This window comes from Heptranchias perlo, chromosome 15, assembly GCF_035084215.1.
Source record: "Heptranchias perlo isolate sHepPer1 chromosome 15, sHepPer1.hap1, whole genome shotgun sequence".
Classification (NCBI taxonomy): domain Eukaryota; kingdom Metazoa; phylum Chordata; class Chondrichthyes; order Hexanchiformes; family Hexanchidae; genus Heptranchias; species Heptranchias perlo.
Window position 1 is genome coordinate 63,653,252 of NC_090339.1, and position 25,526 is coordinate 63,678,777.

The 25,526-nt window shown below is 44.6% G+C and overlaps 1 protein-coding gene across 5 annotated transcripts in view; it reads left to right on the forward strand.

Moving 5' to 3' along the window:
* The window catches only part of fgf13a (fibroblast growth factor 13a), a 553,665-nt gene that overhangs the window by 420,850 nt on the left and 107,289 nt on the right, over nt 1–25,526 (forward strand). For all 5 annotated transcript variants that reach the window (XM_067997325.1, XM_067997327.1, XM_067997328.1 and 2 more), the window contains one exon: nt 9,328–9,431. In XM_067997325.1, coding sequence (XP_067853426.1) covers nt 9,328–9,431 — 104 coding nt within the window. The remainder of the gene's footprint in view (nt 1–9,327; nt 9,432–25,526) is intronic.

The following is a 25,526-nucleotide window of genomic DNA, read 5'->3' on the forward strand; positions in this document are numbered from 1 at the left end:
TCTCTTTCGGCACAATCTCTACACACTTACCCCCATGGGCCCTGGTTTTAAAGAGCAGGGGGGGGGGGGGCAGGTACGGTACATGGAAGGCCCGCATCAGACGGCTGTTCTCCCCCACACCGCCCCCCCCTCCCCCTCCGCCCAGCAGTTATGTCGGAAGCGAGACCCAGACGATTTTAACTTAAGGGCCACATTTGAACAATTGAGATTGGTTTCCCGCTCGAGGTCGACAGGCGGGAACAGAAGCGCAAGTGAAGGCAGAAACCGCCTGCTACTGAGGACCTGAGGGAACGGGAACCACGGCATAAAGTAATTGTTGGGAGGGGGAGGTTGAGGATCCCAAAGTGATGCCGGTTCGTGGAGGGAGAGGGAAGGGCCGGGGATCTTTTCCCGCTCTCCAGACAGTGAAAAAAAATCCGTACTTGTCTCGGCCTCTTGCGGCCACTCCGTTGTGTCCCACCGGGTTTGTCTGGTGGGTTTGACACCGGCCGGAAACTCCCCCTGAGTCATGGTGAAAATTGCGTCCTGTCACCACCTGCAGCCCGAGCCTCGGCCGACTTCAAAGTCGGTGAAGGTAAGATGTCACCTGGCGGGGACGGTGTGGTCTTCAGGCTGGTAATTGAACTCGGCCTGACCTTAACCCCCCCCCTCCACCCCATGCACCATTCTCGCCGGGCGAGGGGGGTTAAAATCGACCCCCATGCCCATCATTATACTCTCCAAACACTGGTAAACTCGATCTTTCCAACATTACAACAGTGACTACACTTCAGAAGTACTTGATAGGTTGTAAGGAACTTTGGGATGTCCTGAGGTCATGAAAGGCGCTATATAAATGTGAGTCTTTTTTTACATGAATTTACATTCCTTCTAAATGCAGCGGAGAGTTAAAACTGTGACATTAATATACTCATGGTTACTGTGCTGTGATTTAATGGAAGAATGTTTTTGTCTTACTGGCAAAAAAAACACAAGAAAAGCTCAAGGGGCCAAATGACCCATTCCTGCTCCTGTTATGTTCTTTTCTTATGTGCTCAAAACCCAACTGATTCTGACTGGAAAATCACATTTTTAACATTTTCCATTTTAGATCAATTTATGAAAACCCACAACCAGAAACATATAGGTTAAGCAAATTGCCTTGCCAATATTTTGAATATTAAAAAAATTGTCGGCAGTATTCAGTTCGTGATGCCCTGCACGAAGATATCAAAGATCGGTAGAGATGATGGAGGCCATTCAGCCCATCTAGTTCACCCTTTCATGGAAACCTGCAATCCCCCATCCCAGCGTCTCACCGCCGTTTGAATGATTCCAGAGCCTTTGTCTCCACTCCAACACCGGGGAGGAGTGGGACTAATTGGGTAGCTCTTTCAAAGAGCCAGCACAGGTACGGTGGGCCAAATGGCCTCCTCCTATGCTGTAAGAGTCTGTGATTCTGCTTCCCTAACCTGAGACCTTTCTGATATCGGTCACTGTGTGTGTGAAGACCTGCTTTCTGGCATCAGCCCTCAATTTGCCTTTTGCCAGTGTGTTAGAGAAGAGGAAAGTAGATGGCCTGGCCTCCTTCAGACGGCCCGGCCTCCTTCAGACGGCTGGTAGTTTGGGAAAACTTTAACATTTTTATCTCCTCTCCCTCAGGTTTAGATTATTGTGTTCCTGACAGCTTGAGAAGAAATTTAAAATCTGGTATTGGATGATCTCGCTGCTTGTTCCATTGTGCCCACGTAGACAATACTCCAGAATGTAAGCACATAATCTGAGCTGACACTTCAGTGCATTACTCAGGGAGTGCTACATTTTCAGTGGTGCTACCTTTCAATCGAGACATTAAACCGATGCCCAGTCTGCTTGTTCAGGTGGACATTAAAGATTGCATCGATCTGTTCAAAGAAGAGCAGGGGGCTCTCGCAGTGCCCTGGCCGACATCCCTCCCTCAATCAACACCAACAAAAGAAAACAGATTAAATGGCCATTCACCTCAGTGCTGTTTATGGCATCTTGCTGTGTGTAAAATGGTAGCCGTCTTTGCGTACATAAGAACAGTCACCGAACTTCAAATTTATTCTATATGAAATGCTTTGAGACGTGCCAGGCTCTGGTTACCAAGTCACAAGGAAGACATTAAATCACGGACGCAGTGCAAAGAAGAGCTTGCTAAAGAGAAGGGTCATGTTACTGGGTTAATAATCCACAGCGTGAGAGTTCAAATCCCACCATGGCAATTTGGGAATTTGAATTCAGTTTTAAAATCTGGGTCTCTGTAAAAGTTTTTTTTTATTCGTTCATGGGATGTGGGCGTAGCTGGCGAGGCCGGCATTTATTGCCCATCCCGAATTGCCCTTGAGAAGGTGGTGGTGAGCTGCCTTCTTCTTGAACCACTGCAGTCCATGTGGTGAAGGTTCTCCCACGGTGCTGTTAGGAAGGGAGTTCCAGGATTTTGACCCAGCGACGATGAAGGAACGGCGATATATTTCCAAGTCAGGATGGTGTGTGACTTGGAGGGGAACGTGCAGGTGGTGTTGTTCCCATGCGCCTGCTGCCCTTGTCCTTCTAGGTGGTAGAGGTCACGGGTTTGGGAGGTGCTGTCAAAGAAGCCTTGGCGAGTTGCTGCAGTGCATCCTGTGGATGGTGCACACTGCAGCCACAGTGCGCCGGTGGTGAAGGGAGTGAATGTTTAGGGTGGTGGACGGGGTGCCAATCAAGCGGGCTGCTTTGTCTTGGATGGTGTCGAGCTTCTTGAGTGTTGTTGGAGCTGCACTCATCCAGGCAAGTGGAGAGTATTCCATCACACTCCTGACTTGTGCCTTGTAGATGGTGGAAAGGCTTTGGGAGTCAGGAGGTGAGTCACTCGCCGCAGAATACCCAGCCTCTGACCTGCTCTCGTAGCCACAATATTTATATGGCTGGTCCAGTTAAGTTTCTGGTCAATGGTGACCCCCAGGATGTTGATGGTGGGAGATTCGGCGATGGTAATGCTGTTGAATGTCAAGGGGAGGTGGTTAGACTCTCTCTTGTTGGAGATGGCCATTGCCTGGCACTTGTCTGGTGCGAATGTTACTTGCCACTTATGAGCCCAAGCCTGGATGTTGTCCAGGTCTTGCTGCATGCGGGCATGGACTGCTTCATTATCTGAGGGGTTGCGAATGGAACTGAACACTGTGCAATCATCAACAAACATTCCCACTTCTGACCTTATGATGGAGGGAAGGTCATTGATGAAGCAGCTGAAGATGGTTGGGCCTAGGACACTGCCCTAAGGAACTCCTGCAGCAATGTCCTGGGGCTGAGATGATTGGCCTCCAACAACCACTACCATCTTCCTTTGTGCTAGGTATGACTCCAGCCACTGGAGAGTTTTTCCCCTGATTCACATTGACTTCAATTTTACTAGGGCTCCTTGGTGCCACATTCAGTCAAATGCTGCCTTGATGTCAAGGGCAGTCACTCTCACCTCACCTCATGATTGAATCAGTGAGCTGACATGGTTACCAATTACCCCCAAAAGGCAGCAGAGAGATAGAAAGAAACTTCACTGCACAGAGAACTTTCGGGAAAGAAACATAGAATAATTATATAAATATTTGAAATAAATATAGCTGGGCCTATATATATGTAGTGTGTTTTTCAACCTTTTATTCTAAAAGAAACCCCGTTAAAGCAGATGGGGGACTGAATTGATTCAGAGGCCAATGAGACAGGGTTCAATTCCCCTTTAGGCAACTTTTATTTTACCAAAAAGAAAATTAATTATTTTTCTCCCTGTTATCGGTTACCTGCTGCTCCTGAGAGAGAGTTTTAAAATGTAATGAAAAATAATTAATTCTCAAAAGGCAAATGAACAGAGGCTTCAATAAAATGTCCCTCTTCTTTTTAGATTGAAACAAATCAATGCCCATGTTCACTGTCGACTTCAAAATGCTGGAAAATGCACTAAATAAAGTAGCAAAAACTGAAATTTCTGAGGTGGGGCATTCTCTCAGACCCCATTAAGAATTAAATCTAGTCTCTTCAACATTTGTGTTCCCCTCAGACTTTCTGTACTTCTGGTTTAGTTTCTCCAATTCAGTGTCAAATCTATCTGTAGTTCAAGAAACAAGCCTGTGTCCCACTGCACTTTCAGTGTAATTGCTTGTTTCCACATGCGATTGGTGTATTTTCAGGGTCGTTCCCAGGCTGTCAATGGTTTTTCTCAAGCTAATGATCAGCTTTTGGCATTTTTCTAGGTTTGCATCCGTACCCCAGTGTGTGCAACACCATATTTGTTCCCTGGAAAGCCAATGTCTACATAGTACAGTGATCTGGTTTCAGTGATGCACAAACCCATTGATGTTTACTTTTATAAGTTTTTGCAAATTTTCTGCAGGTTGATACAATAATTCTGGTGTTAGTGTGAGTAATCCCTGCACTGCAACCTACAGGGAATGTGCTGAAATTAAGGTTTGTGGAGATAGGTTAGAATAGAAAAAAAAATTGGAAGCAAATCATTGTTAAAATTGGTGAGTCATGGAGCAACCAGAGAATAATTAATTAACCTTTGCCTTTTTAGCCCAATAATTTTCTTTAAAAAAAAAATCAATCTTTACTGACAGAGTTGAATGCTGTGCATAAACTGCCGAATACTCAGCTGTCCTATTCGGAAGCTTATTATCTGGGAACTTGATTGAGTACTGAGCTTTGGGTTGGCAAAATCTGATCTTTTTCTTTTAAAAAGACATAATAATCGAAGCAATAAAATATGGGATGAAAGAGCAATTGAAACCCAAGCTGCAGCTCTCCATGGACACGCACTGTAAAAATAAAAAAGAAAGACTTGCATTTATATCATAGTATCGTAGTAGGTACAGCACAGGGGGAGGCCATTCAGCCCATCGCGCCTGTGCCGGCTGTTTGAAAGAGATATCCAATTCGTCCGATTCCCCTGCTCTCTCCCCATAGCTCTGTAAATTTTTTCCCTTCAAGTATTTATCCAATTTCCCTTTTGAAAGTTTCTATTGAATCTGCTTCCACCGCCCTTTCAGGCAGCGCATTCCAGATCATTAAGGCTCGCCTTTCACAACCTCAGGACGTCCCAAATCGCTTTATAACCAATGAAGTACTTTTGAAGTGTAGTCACTGTTGTAATGTAGGAAACGTTGCAGTAAATTTGCGCACAGCAAGATCCCACAAACATCAATGTGATAACGACCAGATAATCTGTTTCAGTGGTGTTGGTTGAGGGATAAATATTGGCCAGGACAGCTCCTCTGCTCTTCTTCCAGTAGTGTCATGGGATCTTTTACGTCCACCTGAGAGGGCTGACAGAGCCTCAGTTTAACGTCTCATCCGAAAGACGACACCTCCGACAGTGCAGCACTCCCTCAGCACTGACCCTCCGACAGTGCAGCACTCCCTCAGCACTGACCCTCCGACAGTGCAGCGCTCCCTCAGTACTGACCCTCCGACAGTGCAGCACTCCCTCAGCACTGACCCTCCGACAGTGCAGCACTCCCTCAGCACTGACCCTCCGACAGTGCAGCACTCCCTCAGTACTGCACTGAACTGTCAGCATAGATTATGTGGCCAAGTCTCTGAGGTGGGACTGGAACCTACCACCTTCTGACTCAGAGGCGAGAGTTCTACCTACTGTGCCATGGCCTGAAGAAACCCAGGCCCTATTCGGGCGGCTAGGTTATCGATTGTAAATCTATGGAAACGTTGCATCACAGTTGACCTGTGGGGGTTAATGCACCACACTGAGCATTTTGGACTTTCCCGCAAAAGGTTTCTGAATTTGTGAGATATTGAACTGACCGGTTCCATTGGACTGATTGGTTTGTTATGCTAACAGTAGTTCTTTGCAGAACAGGTTCTGCTGTGTTATGTGTTGTGGGTATTTCTCAGACAGTTTCCCTACATCACAAAGACATGCTAGTTCTCAATGGAGTGAAAACGCAGAGGATGAGCACTGAGAAGTTTCGGAAGGAGATGATTTGATTTGAAGCTTCGTGTGCTCTCCATGGACTCTGACATATTCAGTCCCAAAACAAATGCCCTAGTTTGCTTTGAGGGGATCTGTCTCCGTTATAAGAGGCCTTCAAAAGGGAACTCACCTTCCAGACCTATTTTCTGGATTAAAGCAATCCCCAATTTAAGACCAGTCTTATGCAGATCTTCAGCATAAATTCTGAGGTGCTCCCAAAGATTCAAGCCAGGCGTGAGTCTGCTCAATTATGTCTTTCTGCCAACCATTGGAGCTATGTTAAAGTAAGAATGTGGCTAGTTGTGGAACAAAGACATCAATTTATCCAATTCTTTAAATTAAGAACCAGGTGAAGAGTCAGGTCCCATAGTGCTGACTCCACCATGGTTGAAAATGGCAGAGGAGAAGATTGGGTCAATTTAAGTAGTGACCAGATGATCCCAATCATAAATCGGTATGGTCAATGTTTTGACAAGTGAGCAGAAATGGCCCCCACTATAATATGCTATCTTTCACCGAAACACTGAAGTGCGAGTCTGTCTCTTTTCTGGATGAGTCTAGTTAGCAAGACATTAAAGCACTAGACAACTTAGTCACCCGCATTTGGGCCAAATGAGGTCTCTGTCAGCTGAAGGATGGATTTGGCATCCTGCCCTTTGCAGCTTCAGGCTGACAGTCTGGCTACTGAGCAAGAAAGGTCTACCAGAAAAAAAAGAATTGATATTTTATAACTCATTTGCTTGAATTGAAGTTCTGGCTCTTGATTAAAGAAAGAAAGAACTTGCATTTATTTAGCGGCTTTCATGACCTCAAGACGTCCCAAAGCACTTTACAGCCAATTAAGTACTTTTGAAGTGTAGTCACTGTTGTAATGTTTGATTACAAAAAGGCTTTGATGGCATTCTCTAACCTTTACTGGGGAGCAGTTCAAGGAAGGAAGAAATGGGAAGCAAAATTTTTAAAAATCTTTAGAAACGCAGTCATATTTTGCAGCTATGTTGTAGCTTCTGCAATGCGGACATAGGTGGAGATTTATATTTTCATTGGACCGCACAAAGTGATAACACACACAACAGATTCATTATGTGCAGGAAGCACAATTTATTGCTTGCTTCAAACAACACTGTGAACTGGATCACAGAACGTATAAAATCAAGCTCCATCCCTCAGAGTTGTAAAGAAGGGCATTTATATAATGCCTTTCATGACCTCAGGACATCCCAAAGTGCTTTACAGCCAATTAAATACTTAGAGGTATAATAACTGTTGCAATGTAGGAAACACGGCAGCCAATTTGTACACAGCAAGGTCCCACAAACAATAAATATTGGCCAGGAAGAACTCCCCTGCTCTTCTTCAAAATAGTGGGCTGTGGGATCTTCTGCATCCACCTGAGAGAGCAGACAGGGCCTCAGCTTAACATCTCCTCCAAAAGACAGCACCTCCAACAGTGCAGTGCTCCGGGTGTGTCAGCCTAGAAGTTTATGCTCAAGTTTCTGGAGTGGGACTTGAACCCTCAACTGTCTAACTCAGAGGTCAGAGTGCTACCCACTGAGCCACAGGTGCGATCTAGAGTCGCTCGACTAAAGTAATATCCACGTCTACACAGCCTCTCTATCCGACCACGTAGAAGGCATTTATGGGGCAGTGATCTGGTGTAGGAAGTCGGCTTACACAAAAAAAATGACAGTCTAGATTCTGAGGAGATTTGGCCCGAGGCCAGCACGTTCGTTCATTGCCTGTTTCTTCTGGAGGTAGGAGCAGAGCCGGATCACGAATCCTTGGGGCCCCAGGACATTCAAAGCCCCTACTGTACCACCCCCCTCTCCCCCACAGAGCACAAATCCTCCCTACTCACAGCCCATCGGGGCTCCAGATTTGGTTGTAGTCCCTGGACACAAGCCCATAGGCCCGTGCATTAATCCGCCTCTGGTAGGAGCAGTGGGCACGAACATACAGAGACCAGAATTTGGAACAAAGATTACTTTCCAACAGTTCGGTCATCTTTGTTCCTCAGAACAACATTGGTCACCTGCCAGCTCTCCATCGTCGTTCCTTCTTTACCAGAAGGAAAAGTGGAACAACTCAGATTAAAATAGATGTCATGGGACGTGATAGACAAATATATTTAAATATATGTAGAGTATATGTATATTTCAATACAGTGTAGGAGGGTAAAGTTGGATGCTTCTTGCAGGAATGTTAATGAGCATTATGGTGTTCAGCTATTATAAAATTTAAAGGGGTAAGATACATATTTTCCCTGCAACGTGCAACGGAACTGGGAGGCCCATGGACCAGGGCTGGCCCAAAATTGGGCCTCGCACCTCTTCGAAATAATCTGGGCGAGCCTTTGCAGCAGACAAATTTCAATCCGTCTGCTTCGCTGGGAGGATGGCAGGATAGCAGGGGCGGGGGGGGGGGGGGGCAGGATAACAGGGGTGGGGGGGGGTCAGGATGGAAGGGGCGGGGGGGGCAGGATAGCAGGGGCGGGGGGGCAGGATAACAGGGGTGGGGGGGTGCAGGATGGAAGGGGCGGGGGGGCAGGATAGCAGGGGCAATAAATGCTGGTCTTGGCAGTGACACCCACATCCCATGAACGAGTAAAAAAACATCGCAGGGGCAGGGGGGCAACAAACAGGGGCAGGGGGGCAGGATAGCGGGGGGGGGGGGGGCGATTGCCATCAGCCGTGGCCGTCAGGAGTGGTGTGTGAGTCGAGGGGAGCACTCCTGCTCCTCCTGGCTCCCCAGGAAGATTATTAAGAATGTTTTAAAAGCTTTACCTTTGTCTGTAAAACGGGGGAGCAATGAGGTCCAATTTCTACCCCAACGAACACAAAGAGAACTAAGATTTATGGGCTAGAAATGGACCCTATCTGTGGTTTGGGCATCACTGATCTAACACATGGTCTTACCGCTAAGTAATATCCTTAATCTGGAATCTTTCCTGATTTGCCGGCCCTTAGCAACTTATTTTGTTCTTTTTCCTGTTTGGTGCGATCGCTTGGTAATGTACCAACTAAAAACAAAGTGCGTCTCAGAGCCTAACATTTAAAGGGTGATTTCACGGCCTGGCATTCCCAAGATGGATTGGCACTTGCAGGGAATGAATCTTAGCAAATCACACATCGTGCCTCCATGATTTCCTGAGATGTCCTCCCTCCAATCCTCACTGGCAGTGCTCGACAGCAGGATCATTTTATGCAGCACTTTTCACTCTTCCTTCCATTAGCTTTTTTTTTGTCCTCTGATCATTTTTTGTGTCTTTACTTCTGCTTAACACGTATTCTCCTCTTGTCGCGGTGACTGTGTTTAAGGTTGTATCGGTCGATTTGTTTTTCAAACAGAATTCTCTCTTTCCACAGCCTTATTCAACCTCATACCAGTGGGGCTTCGAGTTGTTGCAATTCAAGGTGTGAAAACAGGACTATATTTGGCAATGAACAACGATGGATACCTTTATACATCAGTAAGTACTCTGAATAAAAGTCGGGCGTTGAAGTGATATGTTGTAGTTTCAGCGTAGGATGTGTCAACTCAGCCGAGAGAATGTCGATCAATGTACTTGCTGTACAAAGTGGCTTGTTGTGATAGTAGAAGCTTGTGGTTATGGGTTTATTACTGATCAGTTGATAGCTCTGACTACCCCGGTTTAGAAGGAAAAACACAATTTTTTAATCCACGTGTTAAATCGACACCATTGGTTTGATGCCGTTTGGCAAACCGTTGCCGCCATTTTGACATGGCCCATTTTGCGCTCCCTCTGAAGTTGAATCTCACTCCGTTTAACGCTTAAGGCACTGGGCCACTGATGAGGCATCTTGTTTTGGTGGGTCCTCCTTTACTGTGGCACCAATGAGATAACTGGTATAACAGCCAAAACACCAGATACCGCACGACAAATAAAGCCATACCCTGGGCACAGGCAGTGACAGGGACAAGTCCATTGGCAGCCAGCCTTCAACGGAACTGCTTTGCACCCATTCCAGAATGGATTTTGTAACCCCAGGGGCCAGAATATTTTGCCCTCAAATTATCATACCAAATGTTATTTTTTAAAAATTTATTCTTGAAATATGGAAAACACTGGTAAGGCAGAATTTTCAGATTGGAGGGAAGTATACAGTGGTGTTTATCAGGAGTTGGTATGAGGACCATTGCTCTTTTTGATATATATTAATGACCTGGACTTGGACATACAGGGTACAATTTCAAAGATTGCAGATGACACGAAACTCGAAAATGTAGTAAGCAATGAGGAGGATAGTAGCAGACTTCAGGAGGACATAGACAGACTGGTGAAATGGGCAGAAGACACATGGCAGATGAAATTTAACGCAGAGAAGTGTGAAGTGATACATTTTGGTAGGAAGAATGACGAGAGGCAATATAAACTAAACGGTACAATTTTAAAGGGGGTGCAGGAATAGAGAGACCTGGGGGTGTATGTATACAAATCTTTGAAGGTGGCAGGACAAGTTGAGAAGGCTGTTAAAAAAGTATATGGGATCCTTGGCTTTATCAATAGAGGCATAGAGTACAAAAGCAAGGAAGTTATGCTAAACCTTTCTAAAACGCTGGTTAGGCCGCAGCTGGAGTATTGTGTTCAGTTCTGGGCACCAAACTTTAGGAAGGATGTCAAGAAAGGTGACAGGTGAGGGACTTCAGTTATGTGGAGAGATTGGAGAATCTGGGATTGTTCTCGTTAGAGCAGAGAAAGCTAAGGGGAGATTTGATAGAGGTGTTCAAAATCATGAACGGTTTTGATAGAATAAATAAGGAGAAACTGTTTCCAGTGGCAGAAGGGTCGGTAACCAGAGGACACAGATTTAAGATAATTGGCAAAAGAACCAGAGGCATCATGATGACATTTTTTTTATGCAGCCAGTTGTTATGATCTGGAATGCGCTGCCTGAAAGGGCGGTGGAAGCAGATTCAATAATAACTTTCAGAAGGGAATTAGATAAATGCTTGAAAAGGAAAAATTTGCAGGGCTATGGGGAAAGGGCAGGGGGAATGGGACTAATTGGATAGCTCTTTCAAAGAGCCAGTACAGGCACGATGGGCTGAATGGCCTCCTCCTGTGTTGTGCCTATATAACACTATGATATTTACTTCAGACGGAAGTTACACACGGATGGAAATAATATGCCAATTTAAGCAGAGACGAGCTCACTTCTTCTGTGAAATGTGTCAAGAGATGAAAAGTGGATGTGGGAGCATTTTATACACTGAACTAATTGGTATTTACACACAGTAGATACAGCGAGCTGTTACTGGTATTGGTTCATGCTCCTATGATTCATCTTTCAAACACAAGACTTCCTAGCTCAGAAGATTCCTTGAAGACTCTTGAAGGAGATTCATTGAAACTGCCACGTAAAAGGGATAATTAATATCAAGTCTCTCAGTCTCCTGTAATCGTACTGTAGGACGCTTCAAGTGCGCGGGCATTGAGATCTTTATCACTAAAAGCCATCGGGCTTTTATCCGATTTGTATACCGTGAAATCTCGGTCTGTGTTCAAATCTTTTCTCGAAAGGGATCAAATGCTGGGCTGGGTCCTGGGATCGACATCCTTTCAATCAAAAAGAACTGGGACTGAAAACGTTTTCACTGTGAATTAACTGTGAAAGTTTCCTTGGAAGAAGACTGTTTGTTGTAAAAATTTCTGTTCAAATTGGGTTAATTTGTAGTTGCGTGATTCTTTTCCCTTTCGCCACACCACCAATAACAATCTGGGTTACAGGTCAAGATCGGTTCATGTCACTAGCGCCATGGACAGCGCTCACGGTGGGGGCAGTGGTCAAGGTGGGGGCAGTGGTCAAGGTGGGGGCAGTGGTCAAGGTGGGGGCAGTGGTCCCACTGCTTGGACCTTGTCACTGGTCAACACGTACGGACCCCAATCAGTTTTCTGTGTAGAATCGATGAGGTTGGACTATGCGCTTCACGGATATGCAGAACCCACTGGCTCTCCTTCAGGTGAAAGCAATGTCGTACTTCACAAACAAAGGATATATTCTGTGAGAATTATAGAGAGAGAGATAAAGCCAAAGCAGCGAACTTAATGGCTCCCAATGGTCTCTTATTTTAGTAAGCAGTGTTTCTATGAATTTATAAATATTTAAAAATAAATAACTGAGATCATCACGGCATTTACAGAATGTGCAGAAAATGCATATATTACTGTAATCTCTCTTCCCCGTGACTTACTTATTACCTTAAGGACTTAATTCTCACTGAACAGGTACTACAGAAGAGATCAAAGAAACCTTCATTAACAATCATGAATATTCATTTAAATTTGCCCAAAGAAGAGAACACCTTGAATTTTAACGGTTTGCAAGATGTGTGCAGGAAGTGTGTCCACCTGCAGCTACTGACCGATGGTATCTCGGAGCTGGAGCTGTGGGTGGACTCATTGTGGAGCATCCGCGATGCAGAGAAACTCGTGGATAGCACGTTTAGCGAGTTGGTCACACCGCAGGTAAAGGGACTACAGGCAGGAAGTGAATGGGTGACCACCAGGCAGAGTAAGAGGTGCAAGCAGGTAGTGCAGGGGTCCCCTGTGGCCATCCCCCTCTCAAACAGGTATACCGTTTTGGATACTGTTGGGGGTGATGGCTCACCAGGGGAAGGTGGCAGCGGCCAGGTTCATGGCACCGTGGCTGGCTCTGCTGCACAGGAGGGCAGGAAAAAGAGTGGCAGAGCTATAGTGATAGGGGACTCGATTGTAAGGGGAATAGACAGGCGTTTCTGCGGACGCAACCGAGACTCCAGGATGGTATGTTGCCTCCCTGGTGCAAGGGTCAGGGATGTCTCGGAGCGGCTGCAGAACATTCTGGAGGGGGAGGGTGAACAGCCAGTTGTCGTGGTGCATATAGGTACCAACGATATAGGTAAAAAACGGGATGAGGTCCTACAAGCTGAATTTAGGGAGTTAGGAGTTAAACTAAAAAGTAGGACCTCAAAGGTAGTAATCTCAGGATTGCTACCAGTGCCACGGGCTAGTCAGAGTAGGAATGACAGGATAGCTAGGATGAATACGTGACTTGAGAGATGGTGCAAGAGGGAGGGATTCAAATTCCTGGGACATTGGAACCGGTTCTGGGGGAGGTGGGACCAGTACAAATTGGACGGTCTGCATCTGGGCAGGACTGGAACCAATGTCCTAGGGGGAGTGTTTGCTAGTGCTGTTGGGGAGGGTTTAAACTAATGTGGCAGGGGGATGGGAACCGATGCAGGAAGTCAGTGGGAAGTAAAGTGGTGACAGAAACAAAAGGCAGTAAGGGAGAGTGTACAAAACATGACCGGACAGATGGTCTGAGAAAGCAGGGCAAAGACCAAGGGAAGTCTAGATTAAACTGCATTTATTTCAATGCAAGAAGTCTGATGGGCAAGGCAGATGAACTCAGGGCATGGATGGGTACATGGGACAGGGATGTTATAGCTATTACTGAAACATGGCTAAGGGAGGGGCAGGACTGGCAGCTCAATGTTCCAGGGTACAGATGCTATAGGAAAGATAGAGCAGGAGGTAAGAGAGGAGGGGGAGTTGCGTTCTTGATTAGGGAGAACATCACGGCAGTAGTGAGAGAGGATATATCCGAGGGTTCGCCCACGGAGTCTATATGGGTAGAACTGAAAAAAAAGAAGGGAGAGATCACGTTGATAGGATTGTACTACAGACCCCCAAATAGTCAACGGGAAATTGAGGAGCAAATATGTAAGGAGATTACAGACAGCTGCAAGAAAAATAGGGTGGTAATAGTAGGGGACTTTAACTTTCCCAACATTGACTGGGACAGCCATAGCATTAGGGGCTTGGATGGAGAGAAATTTGTTGAGTGTATTCAGGAGGAATTTCTCATTCAGTATGTGGATGGCCCGACTAGAGAAGGGGCAAAACTTGACCTCCTCTTGGGAAATAAGGAAGGGCAGGTGACAGAAGTGTTAGTGATGGATCACTTTGGGACCAGTGATCATAATTCCATTAGTTTTAAGATAGCTATGGAGAAGGATAGGTCTGGCCCAGAAGTTAAAATTCTAAATTGGGGAAAGGCCAATTTTGATGGTATTAGACAGGAACTTTCAGAAGTTGATTGGGAGAGTCTGTTGGCAGGCAAAGGGACGTCTGGTAAGTGGGAGGCCTTCAAAAGTGTGTTAACCAGGGTTCAGGGTAAGCACATTCCTTATAAAGTGAAGGGCAAGGCTGGTAGAAGTAGGGAACCTTGGATGACTCGGGAGATTGAGGCCCTAGTCAGAAAGAAGAAGGAGGCATATGACATGCATAGGCAGCTGGGATCAAGTGGATCCCTTGAAGAGTATAGAGATTGCCGGAGTAGAGTTAAGAGAGAAATCAGGAGGGCAAAAAGGGGATATGAGATTGCTTTGGCAGATAAGGCAAAGGAGAATCCAAAGAGCTTCTACAAATACATAAAGGGCAAAAGAGTAACTAGGGAGAGAGTAGGGCCACTTAAGGATCAACAAGGTCATCTATGTGCGGAACCACTAGAGATGGGTGAGATCCTAAATGACTATTTCGCATCGGTATTTACGGTTGAGAAAGGCATGGATGTTAGGGAACTTGAGGAAATAAATAGTGATGTCTTGAGGAGTGTACATATTACAGAGAGGGAGGTGCTGGAAGTCTTAACGCGCATCAAGGTAGATAAATCTCCGGAACCTGATGAAATGTATCCCAGGACGTTATGGGAGGTTAGGGAGGAAATTGCGGGTCCCCTAGCAGAGATATTTGAATCATCGACAGCTACAGGTGAGGTGCCTGAAGATTGGAGGGTAGCAAATGTTGTGCCTTTGTTTAAGAAGGGCGGCAGGGAAAAGCCTGGGAACTACAGACCGGTGAGCCTGACATCTGTAGTGGGTAAGTTGTTAGAGGGTATTCTGAGAGACAGGATCTACAGGCATTTGGAGAGGCAGGGACTGATTAGGAACAGTCAGCATGGTTTTGTGAGAGGAAAATCATGTCTCACGAATTTGATTGAGTTTTTTGAAGGGGTAACCAAGAAGATAGATGAGGGCTGTGCAGTTGACGTGGTCGACATGGACTTTAGCAAAGCCTTTGACAAGGTACCGCATGGTAGGTTGTTACATAAGGTTAAATCTCACGGGATCCAAGGTGAGGTAGCCAATTGGATACAAAATTGGATTGACGGCAGAAGACAGAGGGTGGTTGTAGAGGGTTGTTTTTCAAATTGGAGGCCTGTGACCAGCGGTGTGCCTCAGGGATCGGTGCTGGGTCCGCTGTTATTTGTTATTTATATTAATGATTTGGATGAGAATTTAGGAGGCATGGTTAGTAAGTTTGCAGATGACACCAAGATTGGTGGCATTGTGGACAGTGAAGAAGGTTATCTAGGATTGCAACGGGATCTTGATAAATTGGGCCAGTGGGCCGATGAATGGCAGGTGGAGTTTAATTTAGATAAATGTGAGGTGATGCATTTTGGTAGATCAAATCGGGCCAGGACCTACTCCGTTAATGATAGGGCGTTGGGGAGAGTTATAGAACAAAGAGATCTAGGAGTACAGGTTCATAGCTCCTTGAAAGTGGAGTCACAGGTGGATAGGGTGGTGAAGAAGGCATTCAGCATGCTTGGTTTCATTGGTCAGAACATTGAATACAGGAGTTGGGATGTCTTGTTGAAGTTGTACAAGACATTAGTTAGGCCACACTTGGAATACTGTGTACAGTTCTGGTCACCCTATTATAGAAAGGATATTATTAAACTAGAAAGAGTGCAGAAAAGATTTACTAGGATGCTACCGGGACTTGATGGTTTGACTTATAGGGAGAGGTTGGATCGGCTGAGACTTTTTTCCCTGGAGAGTAGGAGGTTTAGGGGTGATCTTATAGAAGTCTATAAAATAATGAGGGGCATAGATAAGGTCGATAGTCAAAATCTTTTCCCAAAGGTAGGGGAGTCTATAACGAGGGGGCATAGATTTAAGGTGAGAGGGGAGAGATACAAAAGGGTCCAGAGGGGCAATTTTTTCACTCAAAGGGTGGTGAGTGTCTGGAACGAGCTGCCAGAGGCAGTAGTAGAGGCGGGTACAATTTTGTCTTTTAAAAAGCATTTGGACAGTTACATGGGTAAGATGGGTATAGAGGGATATGGGCCAAGTGCAGGCAATTGGGACTAGCTTAGTGGTATAAACGGGGCGACATGGACATGTTGGGCCGAAGGGCCTGTTTCCATGTTGTAAACTTCTATGAATCTATGATAAGATAGCGCTGCTGCTTTCGAAGCACCATAAAAGTTTACAGAACAGAAAGAGGCTATTCAGCCCATCGACACTAAGTTTGCACTTTGCTGGAGCAATTCTAAACTATTCCCACTGCCCCGCTCTCTCCCCTTAGCCCTGTGTCTTTCTCTGCTTCAAATATTTATCCAATTTTTCTTTAAATGATGCAGTGGTCTTTCCCTCAACCACTCCCTGTAGCAAAGCATTCCATGCACCAACAACCCTCGGTCATGAAATTTCTCCAAACCCAACGCCTCACTATCAGTGATAATTTTCAACAGATGGCCCCTCGTCACTGACTCCCCAACCAGAGGAAATAGTCTTTCCCCATTCAGCCTATCGAAACCCTTCATAATTTTATAAACCTAGTCATTTGGTTGTGGAAATAAAAAATGTGTCAATCAGGGGTTTGTCCACCTCACCTGAGGAAGGAGAAAGCCCAGGAACGATTCACCAGGATAACTCTTGGGAAGAAGGATCTGGGCTACAATGAGAGAATGGGGAAACTTGGGTTACATTCCCAGGAGATGAGGAGGTTAAAGAGTGATTCGATCTGAAGGGAAATGACAGGGGAGCTAAGGCAGGACTCTTTTCTGTGAAGGGGGACATCACAACAAGGGGACAGAATCTTGATCTGCGATTTTAACCTGGGGCGAAGTTGAGCTTGGGGGCCGGCTGGAAGACTTCCCATAACTCGCCAGCGTGCGGCCCGGGACACTTTAACACGCGGTTTAGGCACGACTCCTGCCCGAATCCAACAGGAATGATGATCCGCCATGTCACAGCCTACTTGGGGTACTGTGCACAGTTCTGGTCTCCATATTATAAAAAAGGATATAGAGGCAGTGGAGAAGGTGCAAAAAAGATTCACAAGGATGATACCAGAACTGAGAGGTTATAATTATCAGGAAAGACTGAACAGGCTGGGGCTCTTTTCCCTGGAAAAGAGAAGGTTGAGAGGTGACCAGATAGAGGTCTTTAAGATTATGAAAGGGTTTGATAGGGTAGACGTAAAGAAGTTGTTTCCACTTGTGAGGGGAGACCAAAACTAGATGCCTTTAATATAAGATCGTCATTGTTAATTTTAAATCTGAGATTGATATATTTTTGTTAACCAAAGGTATTAATGGATATGGGGCTAAGGTGGGTATATGGAGTTAAGTCACAGATCAGCCATGATCTCATTGAATGGCGGAACAGGCTCGAGGGGCTAAATGGCCTCCTCCTGTTCCTATTAATAAACCTAATAAGGAATCCAGGAGAAACTTCTTTACCCAGAGTGGTGAGAATATGGAGTAGAGAGTGAGAATGTGAACAAGGAGTAGTTGAGGTGAATAGCATAGATGCATTTAAGGGGAAGCTTGATAAACACATGAGGGAGAAAGGAGTCGAGGGATATGGTGATAGGGTGAGATGAAGTAAGGAGGGAGGAGGCTCGTGTGGAGCATAAACACCAACATAGACCAGTTGGGCCGAGTGGCCTGTTTCTGTGCTGTACATTCTATGTAATTCACACTGTCTCAGTTCCATTGAATGACAGCTCCTGGGAGAATAATTTTGGGCCAGTCTTATCAGGGGTTGTGAGACATCCATTTGATTAAAAGCTAACTTGAAGTATGATGTCTAATTACTGCACAGTAAAAGATAACAGGAAACAAAAGAGAGAAATATTTAGTTAAGACAGGCTTTAGATACGTGAAAACAATCAGGGGGCCTCCTGTGGAGCTTAGCGACTGAAATACTTTTGCTGAAATAGGCTTTGTCTTCCCCAGCCTTTCGCTCAGATTGTTCTTTTGCATAAAGGTTTGCCATTTTTATCCTAACCGCGCTCTTTGGGGACTGATACCAGACGGCGTTCGAAAGGTCGCAGATGACAAGTGTGCCTGCAGCAACTTTACACCCACACATTCTCCTGGCGCCCAGCATCAACAGCATTGAAATTTGAAATAGTCCCCTGGAGCTCCCTCCAGATACAGGGCATCGAACTCTGACAGGAGATATCGAAGTGGTTGATGATAAAACTCCGAAATGCTTCTGTATGTGCTGCAATACACGGAAAGCTGTTACAGGAGAACAATTGTAAACAATTTTACAACACCAAGTTATAGTCCAGCAATTTTATTTTAAATTCACAAGCTTTCGGAGGCTTCCTCCTTCGTCATTTACCTGACGAAGGAGGAAGCCTCCGAAAGCTTGTGAATTTAAAATAAAATTGCTGGACTATAACTTGGTGTTGTAAAATTGTTTACAATTGTCAACCCCAGTCCATCACCGGCATCTCCACAACAGGAGAACATGTTACAGTTATATGAAGCTCTGGTCAGAGCACTCCCGGAGATACTGCGTTCAGTTCTGGGCACCGCACCTCAGGAAGGATAGATTGGCCTTGGAGGGGGTGCAGCGCAGATTGACCAGAATGATACCGGGGCTAAAACGATTAAATTATGAGGGCAGGTTGCATAGACTAGGCCTGTATTCCCTCAGGTATAGAAGATTAAGGGGTGATATAATTGAGGTGTTTAAATGTAAATCCAAGAATATAATAAAACTGGTGATTATCATGAGGTTAAAGCAGTGACACTGGCTGTCAGAAATCCCCTGATTGTGCTTTAATGGCCAAAGTTAAATACTTCTGCAACTCAGACCTAAAAGGGTTCAATTATGAGGACAGGTTACATGGACCGGGCTTGTATTTCCTGCAGTATAGAAGATTAAGGGGTGATCTAATTGAAGCGTTTAAGACGAATAAAGAAGTTGATAGGGTAGATAGAGAGAAACTATTTCCTCTGGTGGGGGAGAGTCCAGAACAAGGGGGCATAACCTTAAAATTAGAACTAGGCCGTTCAGGGGTGATGTCAGGAAGCACTTCTTCACACAAAGGGGAGTGGAAATCTGGAACTCTCTCCCCCAAATAGCTGTTCAGCTGCGGATTAATTGAAAATTTCAAAACTGAAATTGAAAGATTTTTGTTAGGCCAAGGGTATTCAGAGTTACGAAACCAAGGCGGGTAAATGGAGTTAAGATACAGATCAACCATGATCTAATTCAATGGCGGAACAGTCTCGAGGGTTTGAATGGCCTCCTCCTGTTCCTATGTTTTCATTATAATAAAGTGCTAAGAAACATAGAAATAGAAAATAGGAGCAGGAGTAGGCCATTCGGCCCTTCGAGCCTGCTCCGCCATTCAATATGATCATGGCTGATCCTCTATCTCAATACCATATTCCCGCTCTCTCCCCATACCCCTTGATGCCTTTTGTGTCTAGAAATCTATCGAGCTCCTTCTTAAATATATTCAGTGACTTGGCCTCCATAGCCATCTGTGGTAGAGAATTCCACAGGTTCACCACCCTCTGAGTGAAGAAATTTCTCCTCATCTCAGTCCTAAATGTCCTACCCCGTATCCTGAGACTGAGACCCCTCATTCTGGACCCCCCTCAGCCAGGGGAAACATCCTCCCTGCATCCAGTCTGTCTAGCCCTGTTAGAATTTTATATGTTTCAATGAGATCCCCTCTCATTCTTCTAAACTCGAGTGAATACAGGCCGAGTCGACCCAATCTCTCCTCATACGACAGTCCTGCCATCCCAGGGATCAGTCTGGTGAACCTTCGCTGCACTCCCTCTATGGCAAGTATATCCTTTCTTAGGTAAGGAGACCAAAACTGCACACAATACTCCAGGTGTGGTCTCACCAAGGCCCTGTATAACTGCAGTAAGACATCCTTGCTCCTAAGGTGAAAGCCCTGGAGAAACTAATAACTTTTTGATGCCTCAAAAACAACTTGCATTTATATAGCGCCTTTAACGTCATAAAACATCCTAAGGTGCTTCACAGGAGCAATTATCAAACAAAATTTGACACCGAGCCACATAAGGAGATATTAGGACAGGTGACCAAAAGCTTGGTCAAAGGGGTAGGTTTTAAGGAGCGTCTTAAAGGAGGAGAGAGAGGTAGAGAGGCAGAGAGGTTTTGGGGGGAATTCCAGAACTTAGGGCCTAGGCAGCTGAAGGCACGGCCGCCAATGGTGGGGCGAAGGTAATCAGGGATGTGCAAGAGGCCAGAATTGGAGGAGCGCAGAGATCTCGGAGGGTTGTAGGGCTGGAGGAGGTTACAGAGATAGGGATTTCCACTACAATCTGAAGTAAAATCATATCATTTTACAGCACAGAAAGGAGCAGTTCGGCCCATCGTGTTTGTGCTGTAAGAATTCTCCACTCAGTGTAATGTCCTTGTCCTTTCCCCACACTTCTTTTTATTTTTTTGAATATTTATTCACTTCCCTTTTAAAAGCAATTATTGGATTCTGCTTCCCCCCCTGTTTCTGATCGGGCATTTAATGTCCACGGTGTAAAAAAAGATTTCTCCTCATCTCTCTCTTCATTCCTTTGAAGATGATCTTAAATTAAATGCCCTCCTAGTTACCGACTCACCAACTAGCGAGTATAGTTTTTCCCGATTTACCTTATCAAATCCCTTCATTATTCTGAGCACTTCGATTAGATCTACTCATAATCTTCTCCGGTCTAAAGGAAAAGACCTCCAGTTTCTCTAATCTCTCCCTGTAACTAAAGCCTCTCAACCTTGGTTCCATCTTAGTGAATCTCTTCTGGACCCTCACCATGGCCTTGGCACCCCTCCCAAAGTTGGCTATCCAAAATTGGATAAAGTGGGGCCAATTTGCCTGTAATTTCCATCCAGGTATTCCTTTGCTGTGGTTATTCCTATTTTCCACAGCAAAGATCTAAGAACATAAGAAATAGGAGCAGGAGTAGGCCATACGGCCCCTTGAGCCTGCTCCGCCTTTCAATGAGATCATGGCTGATCTTCGACCTCTACTCCACTTTCCCGCCCGATCCCCATATCCCTTGGTTCCCTTGTTGTCCAAAAATCTATCGATCTCAGTCTTGAATATACTCAATGACTGAGCATCCACAGCCCTCTGGGGTAGAAAATATCAAAGATTCAGAAACCCTCTGAATGAAGAAATTTTTCCTCATTTCAGTCCTAAATGGCCGACCCCTTATCTTGAGATTATGACCCCTAGTTCTAGACTCTCCAGCCAGGGGAAACAGCCTCTCAGCATTTACCCTGTCAAGCCCTCCAAGAATTTTATACATTTCAATGAGATCACCTCTCATTCTTCTAAACACCAGAAAATATAGGCCCATTCTCCTCAATCTCTCCTCACAGGACAACCCTCTCATCCCATAGATCTCTATATTACACTTAAAATTCAATCTGCCACTTTTTTTTTGCCCTTTCCACCATCTTATCAATATCCTCTTGCAACTTCCTTTGCTCCTCAGAATTATTTACGATGCCTTCTATTCTAATATTGTCTGCAGATTGGATACCAATCGCTGTAGGCCTGTATCCAAATCCTAAAATGTACTCAGTGAATCGAAGCAGTTCCAAAACACTCCTCTGTTCTAATGAAAACAGCTACAACGCCTTTCAGTGGTCACTAAAATTACCGTTGGTCAAATGATCAATTGTGGAAACTTTAAACTAGTGAGTTACCAATTTTCTTCTTGTTTAATCTGTACTGATTTATAATTCTGATATTCGAATCTAAGTGCTGTAATATTAGAGGCTATTTTCGCAGTTGTAAAAAATGCATTTGCAACTGATTCATATAGTGGTCGTTCTTAACACAATGAAATGGCAATTACTGAACGAACAACCTTGTCTCGTTAATTAAAATGGTTATTGCATTTGCTATAGGCTAATAAATTGTCGCTTTGTAGCTTTGTGCATCTGCACCATCAAATTAGATGGTATGTTTACCATCTCTTGTGGTGTACAAATGGTGCCTTTTTGGAATCACAGGATCAGAGAGGAATCCGTGCCAAGAGGATAAGGCAGCGCTGCTTAAGGAATCGCAGAGCTGGAGTTGATCAGAAAACCTGAGAAGGGGAACGTAAAACTAGAAGTGACATCACGGAGCCAGAGTAGAGTGGGCAGAGCGATGAGGGGGCATCGCAGAGATGGAATCGAAAGGGTCGAGCTGGGAGAAGTAGAGCTAAGCTGGTACTGAATGGTTCGAGCTAGAGAGGTAGAGTAAGGGGTGGAAGATAATACACTGGATAAGGGGTTAACAAAGTCAGAATAAACCAGAGAGAGTTAATATGGATGTAGGCAGGACAGAGAAAAGTAAAGCAGAGCTGAGAGATGAAAGGAAGAAGAAAGATTATAGAATCATAGAATCTTACAGTACAGGAAGAAGGCCATTTGGCCCATCGTGCCTGTGCTGGCTCTTTCAAAGAGCTATCCAATTAGTTCCGCTCCTCTGCTCTTTCCCCATAGCCCTGCAAGTTTCAAGTATTTACCCAATTCCCTTTTGAAAGCCACGATTGAATCTGCTTCCACCGCCCTTTCAGGCCGTGCATTCCAGATCATAACAACTCGCTGTGTAAAAAATATTCTCCTCATCTCGCCTCTGGTTCTTTTGCCAATTATCTTAAATCTGTGTCCTCTGGTTACCGACCCTTCTGCCACTGGAAACAGTTTCTCCCCATGTACCGTAAAAGATTATTTGCCTTCAAATGGAGAGTCACCTTTCACGATGGCCATCTTGAAAATTAGGTACATGCTCTTCGCTCTGAACATTGCAAAGAAAAGAAAGACTTGCATTTCTATAGCGACGTTCATGACCTCAGGACATCCCAAAGTGCTTTACAGCCAAGGAATTACTTTATTGAAGTGTAGCCACTGTTGTAATGCAGGAAAGAAAATAAATAAAAGTGTAGGGCACTGCCTGTCTAACTCAGCTTCTTGGAAAAAAGTTCAAGACAACAAAGAATACTGTAAAATGTGTGCAAGTTTCAAATGTGCAATTATGTTTTGTTGGAACATAGGAACATAGGAACAGGAGTAGGCCATTCAGCCCCTCGTGCCTGCTCCGCCATTTGATAAGATCATGGCTGATCTGTGATCTAACTCCATATACCTGCCTTTGGCCCATATCCCTTAATACCTTTGGTTGCCAAAAAGCTATCTATCTCACATTTAAATTTAGCAATTGAGCTAGTATCAATTGCCGTTTGCGGAAGAGAGTTCCAAACTTCTACCACCCTTTGTGTGTAGAAAAGTTTTCTAATCTCGCTCCTGGAAGGTCTGGCTCTAATTTTTAGACTGTGCCCCCGACTCTTAGAATCCCCAACCAGCGGAAATAGTTTCTCTCTATCCACCCTATCTGTTGCCCTTAATATCTTATAAACTTCGATCAGATCACCCCTTAACCTTCGAAACTCCAGAGAATACAACCCCAATTTGTGTAATCTCACCTCGTAACTTAACCCTTGAAGTCCGGGTATCATTCTAGTAAACCTACGCTGCACTCCCTCCAAGGCCAATATGTCCTTCCGAAGGTGCGGTGCCCAGAACTGCTCACAGTACTCCAGGTGCGGTCTAACCAGGGTTTTGTATAGCTGCAGCATAACTTCTGCCCCCTTGTACTCCAGTCCTCTGGATATAAAGGCCAGCATTCCATTAGCCTTATTGATTATTTTCTGCACCTGTTCATGACACTTCAATGATCTATGCACCTGAACCCCTAAGTCCCTTTGGACATCCACTGTTTTTAACTTTTTACCATTTAGAAAGTACCCTGTTCTATCCTTTTTTGATCCAAAGTGGATGACCTCACATTTGTCCACATTGAATTCCATTTGCCACAGTTTTGCCCATTCATCTAATCTATCAATATCGCTTTGTAATTTTATGTTTTCATCTACATTGCTTACAATGCCACCAATCTTTGTGTCATCGGCAAACTTAGATATCAGACTTTCTATGCCTTCATCTAAGTCGTTAATAAATATTGTGAATAATTGAGGCCCCAAGACAGATCCCTGCGGGACTCCACTAGTCACATCCTGCCAATGTGAGTACCTACCCATTATCCCTACTCTCTGTCACCTTTCGCTCAGCCAACTTCCTAACCAAGTCCGTACTTTTCCCTCGATTCCATGGGCTTCTATCTTAGCTAACAGTCTCTTATGTGGGACCTTATCAAATGCCTTCTGGAAGTCCATATAAATAACATCCATTGACATTCCCCTGCCCACTACTTTAGTCACCTCTTCAAAAAATTCAATCAGGTTTGTCAGGCATGACCTACCTTTCACAAATCCATGCTGGCTCTCTCTGATTAACTGAAAATTCTCGAGGTGTTCAGTCACCCTATCCTTAATTATAGACTCCAGCATTTTCCCCACAACAGATGTTAGGCTAACTGGTCTATAATTCCTTGGTTTCCCTCTCCTTTCTTAAAAAGCGGAGTGTCATGTGCAATTTTCCAATCTAGAGGGACAGTTCCTGAATCTAGAGAACTTTGAAAGATTATAGTTCGGGCACTTAGTTTAATTCAGCTTTTAATTATTTCTGAGTTGTGTATTAGTTATCAGAATCTCAGTTGACTGGTCGGCCTGTACAGATGTCACAGATGATACATGATGTGGTAGACTTTGCAAGATGACCTTCCTTGCACAGAGCTTCACATGATGGGCATTTGGGGCACAGATGTCAGTGGTACACAAAGCTGGTACATGAAGCTGTGTGCCAGCAGTAAACCATTTGTCAAATCCACCCGACACGTATTACTGTTAAGTATATATATTCTCGAATGTCAGAATCCGTTTCTATAAATGCTTTCTATTTGCTGTGAAAGGTTGTTGTAATATCTGGATCTGATTTCCAATAAACTAGGCTGGGGGATTCCATTGCCCATGTTCTCAGAAATGAGGTTTTGCCAACAGTTATGGTTTCGTTAATGGTCTTATTGATTTTACAGTACTGATGTAATCGGTGCAATCTCTGTCTCTACTTCACTGCTGCTGAAACTCCCCCAGACAAATATTCATGGTTTCTTCAGACCACACTAAGAAAAGGGAAATACTTTTTTTTTTGTCTAAGTATCATTTATGGAAAGAAAGAATTGACCTGAGCCAGTAAGCCTTTTGGTGAACTATCAGGTGTGACGATTGGGTGACCCAGCGGTGAAACAATGGACAAAGTAAAGAACTTTGTCCTCGAACTATTGTATAAAACCACCAACAATCTAATTGTCAGAACCCACCTTTTTGAAATTTTCAGGTTTCCACAAAATTGCACTCATGTCGTTTTATTTTAAATGAAGCGTAAACATTTGATGTGATTGACTGAATACCCGCTGCATGGCATTAAGGAGCTTCTGTCATTGCTCAGCAGCTCATTTCAGCGAACAGTAGTCTTCAGTAAATGGTGTCAGTGTGTAACAGCACATACGGCTATGACTGGCTGACATCACAACATA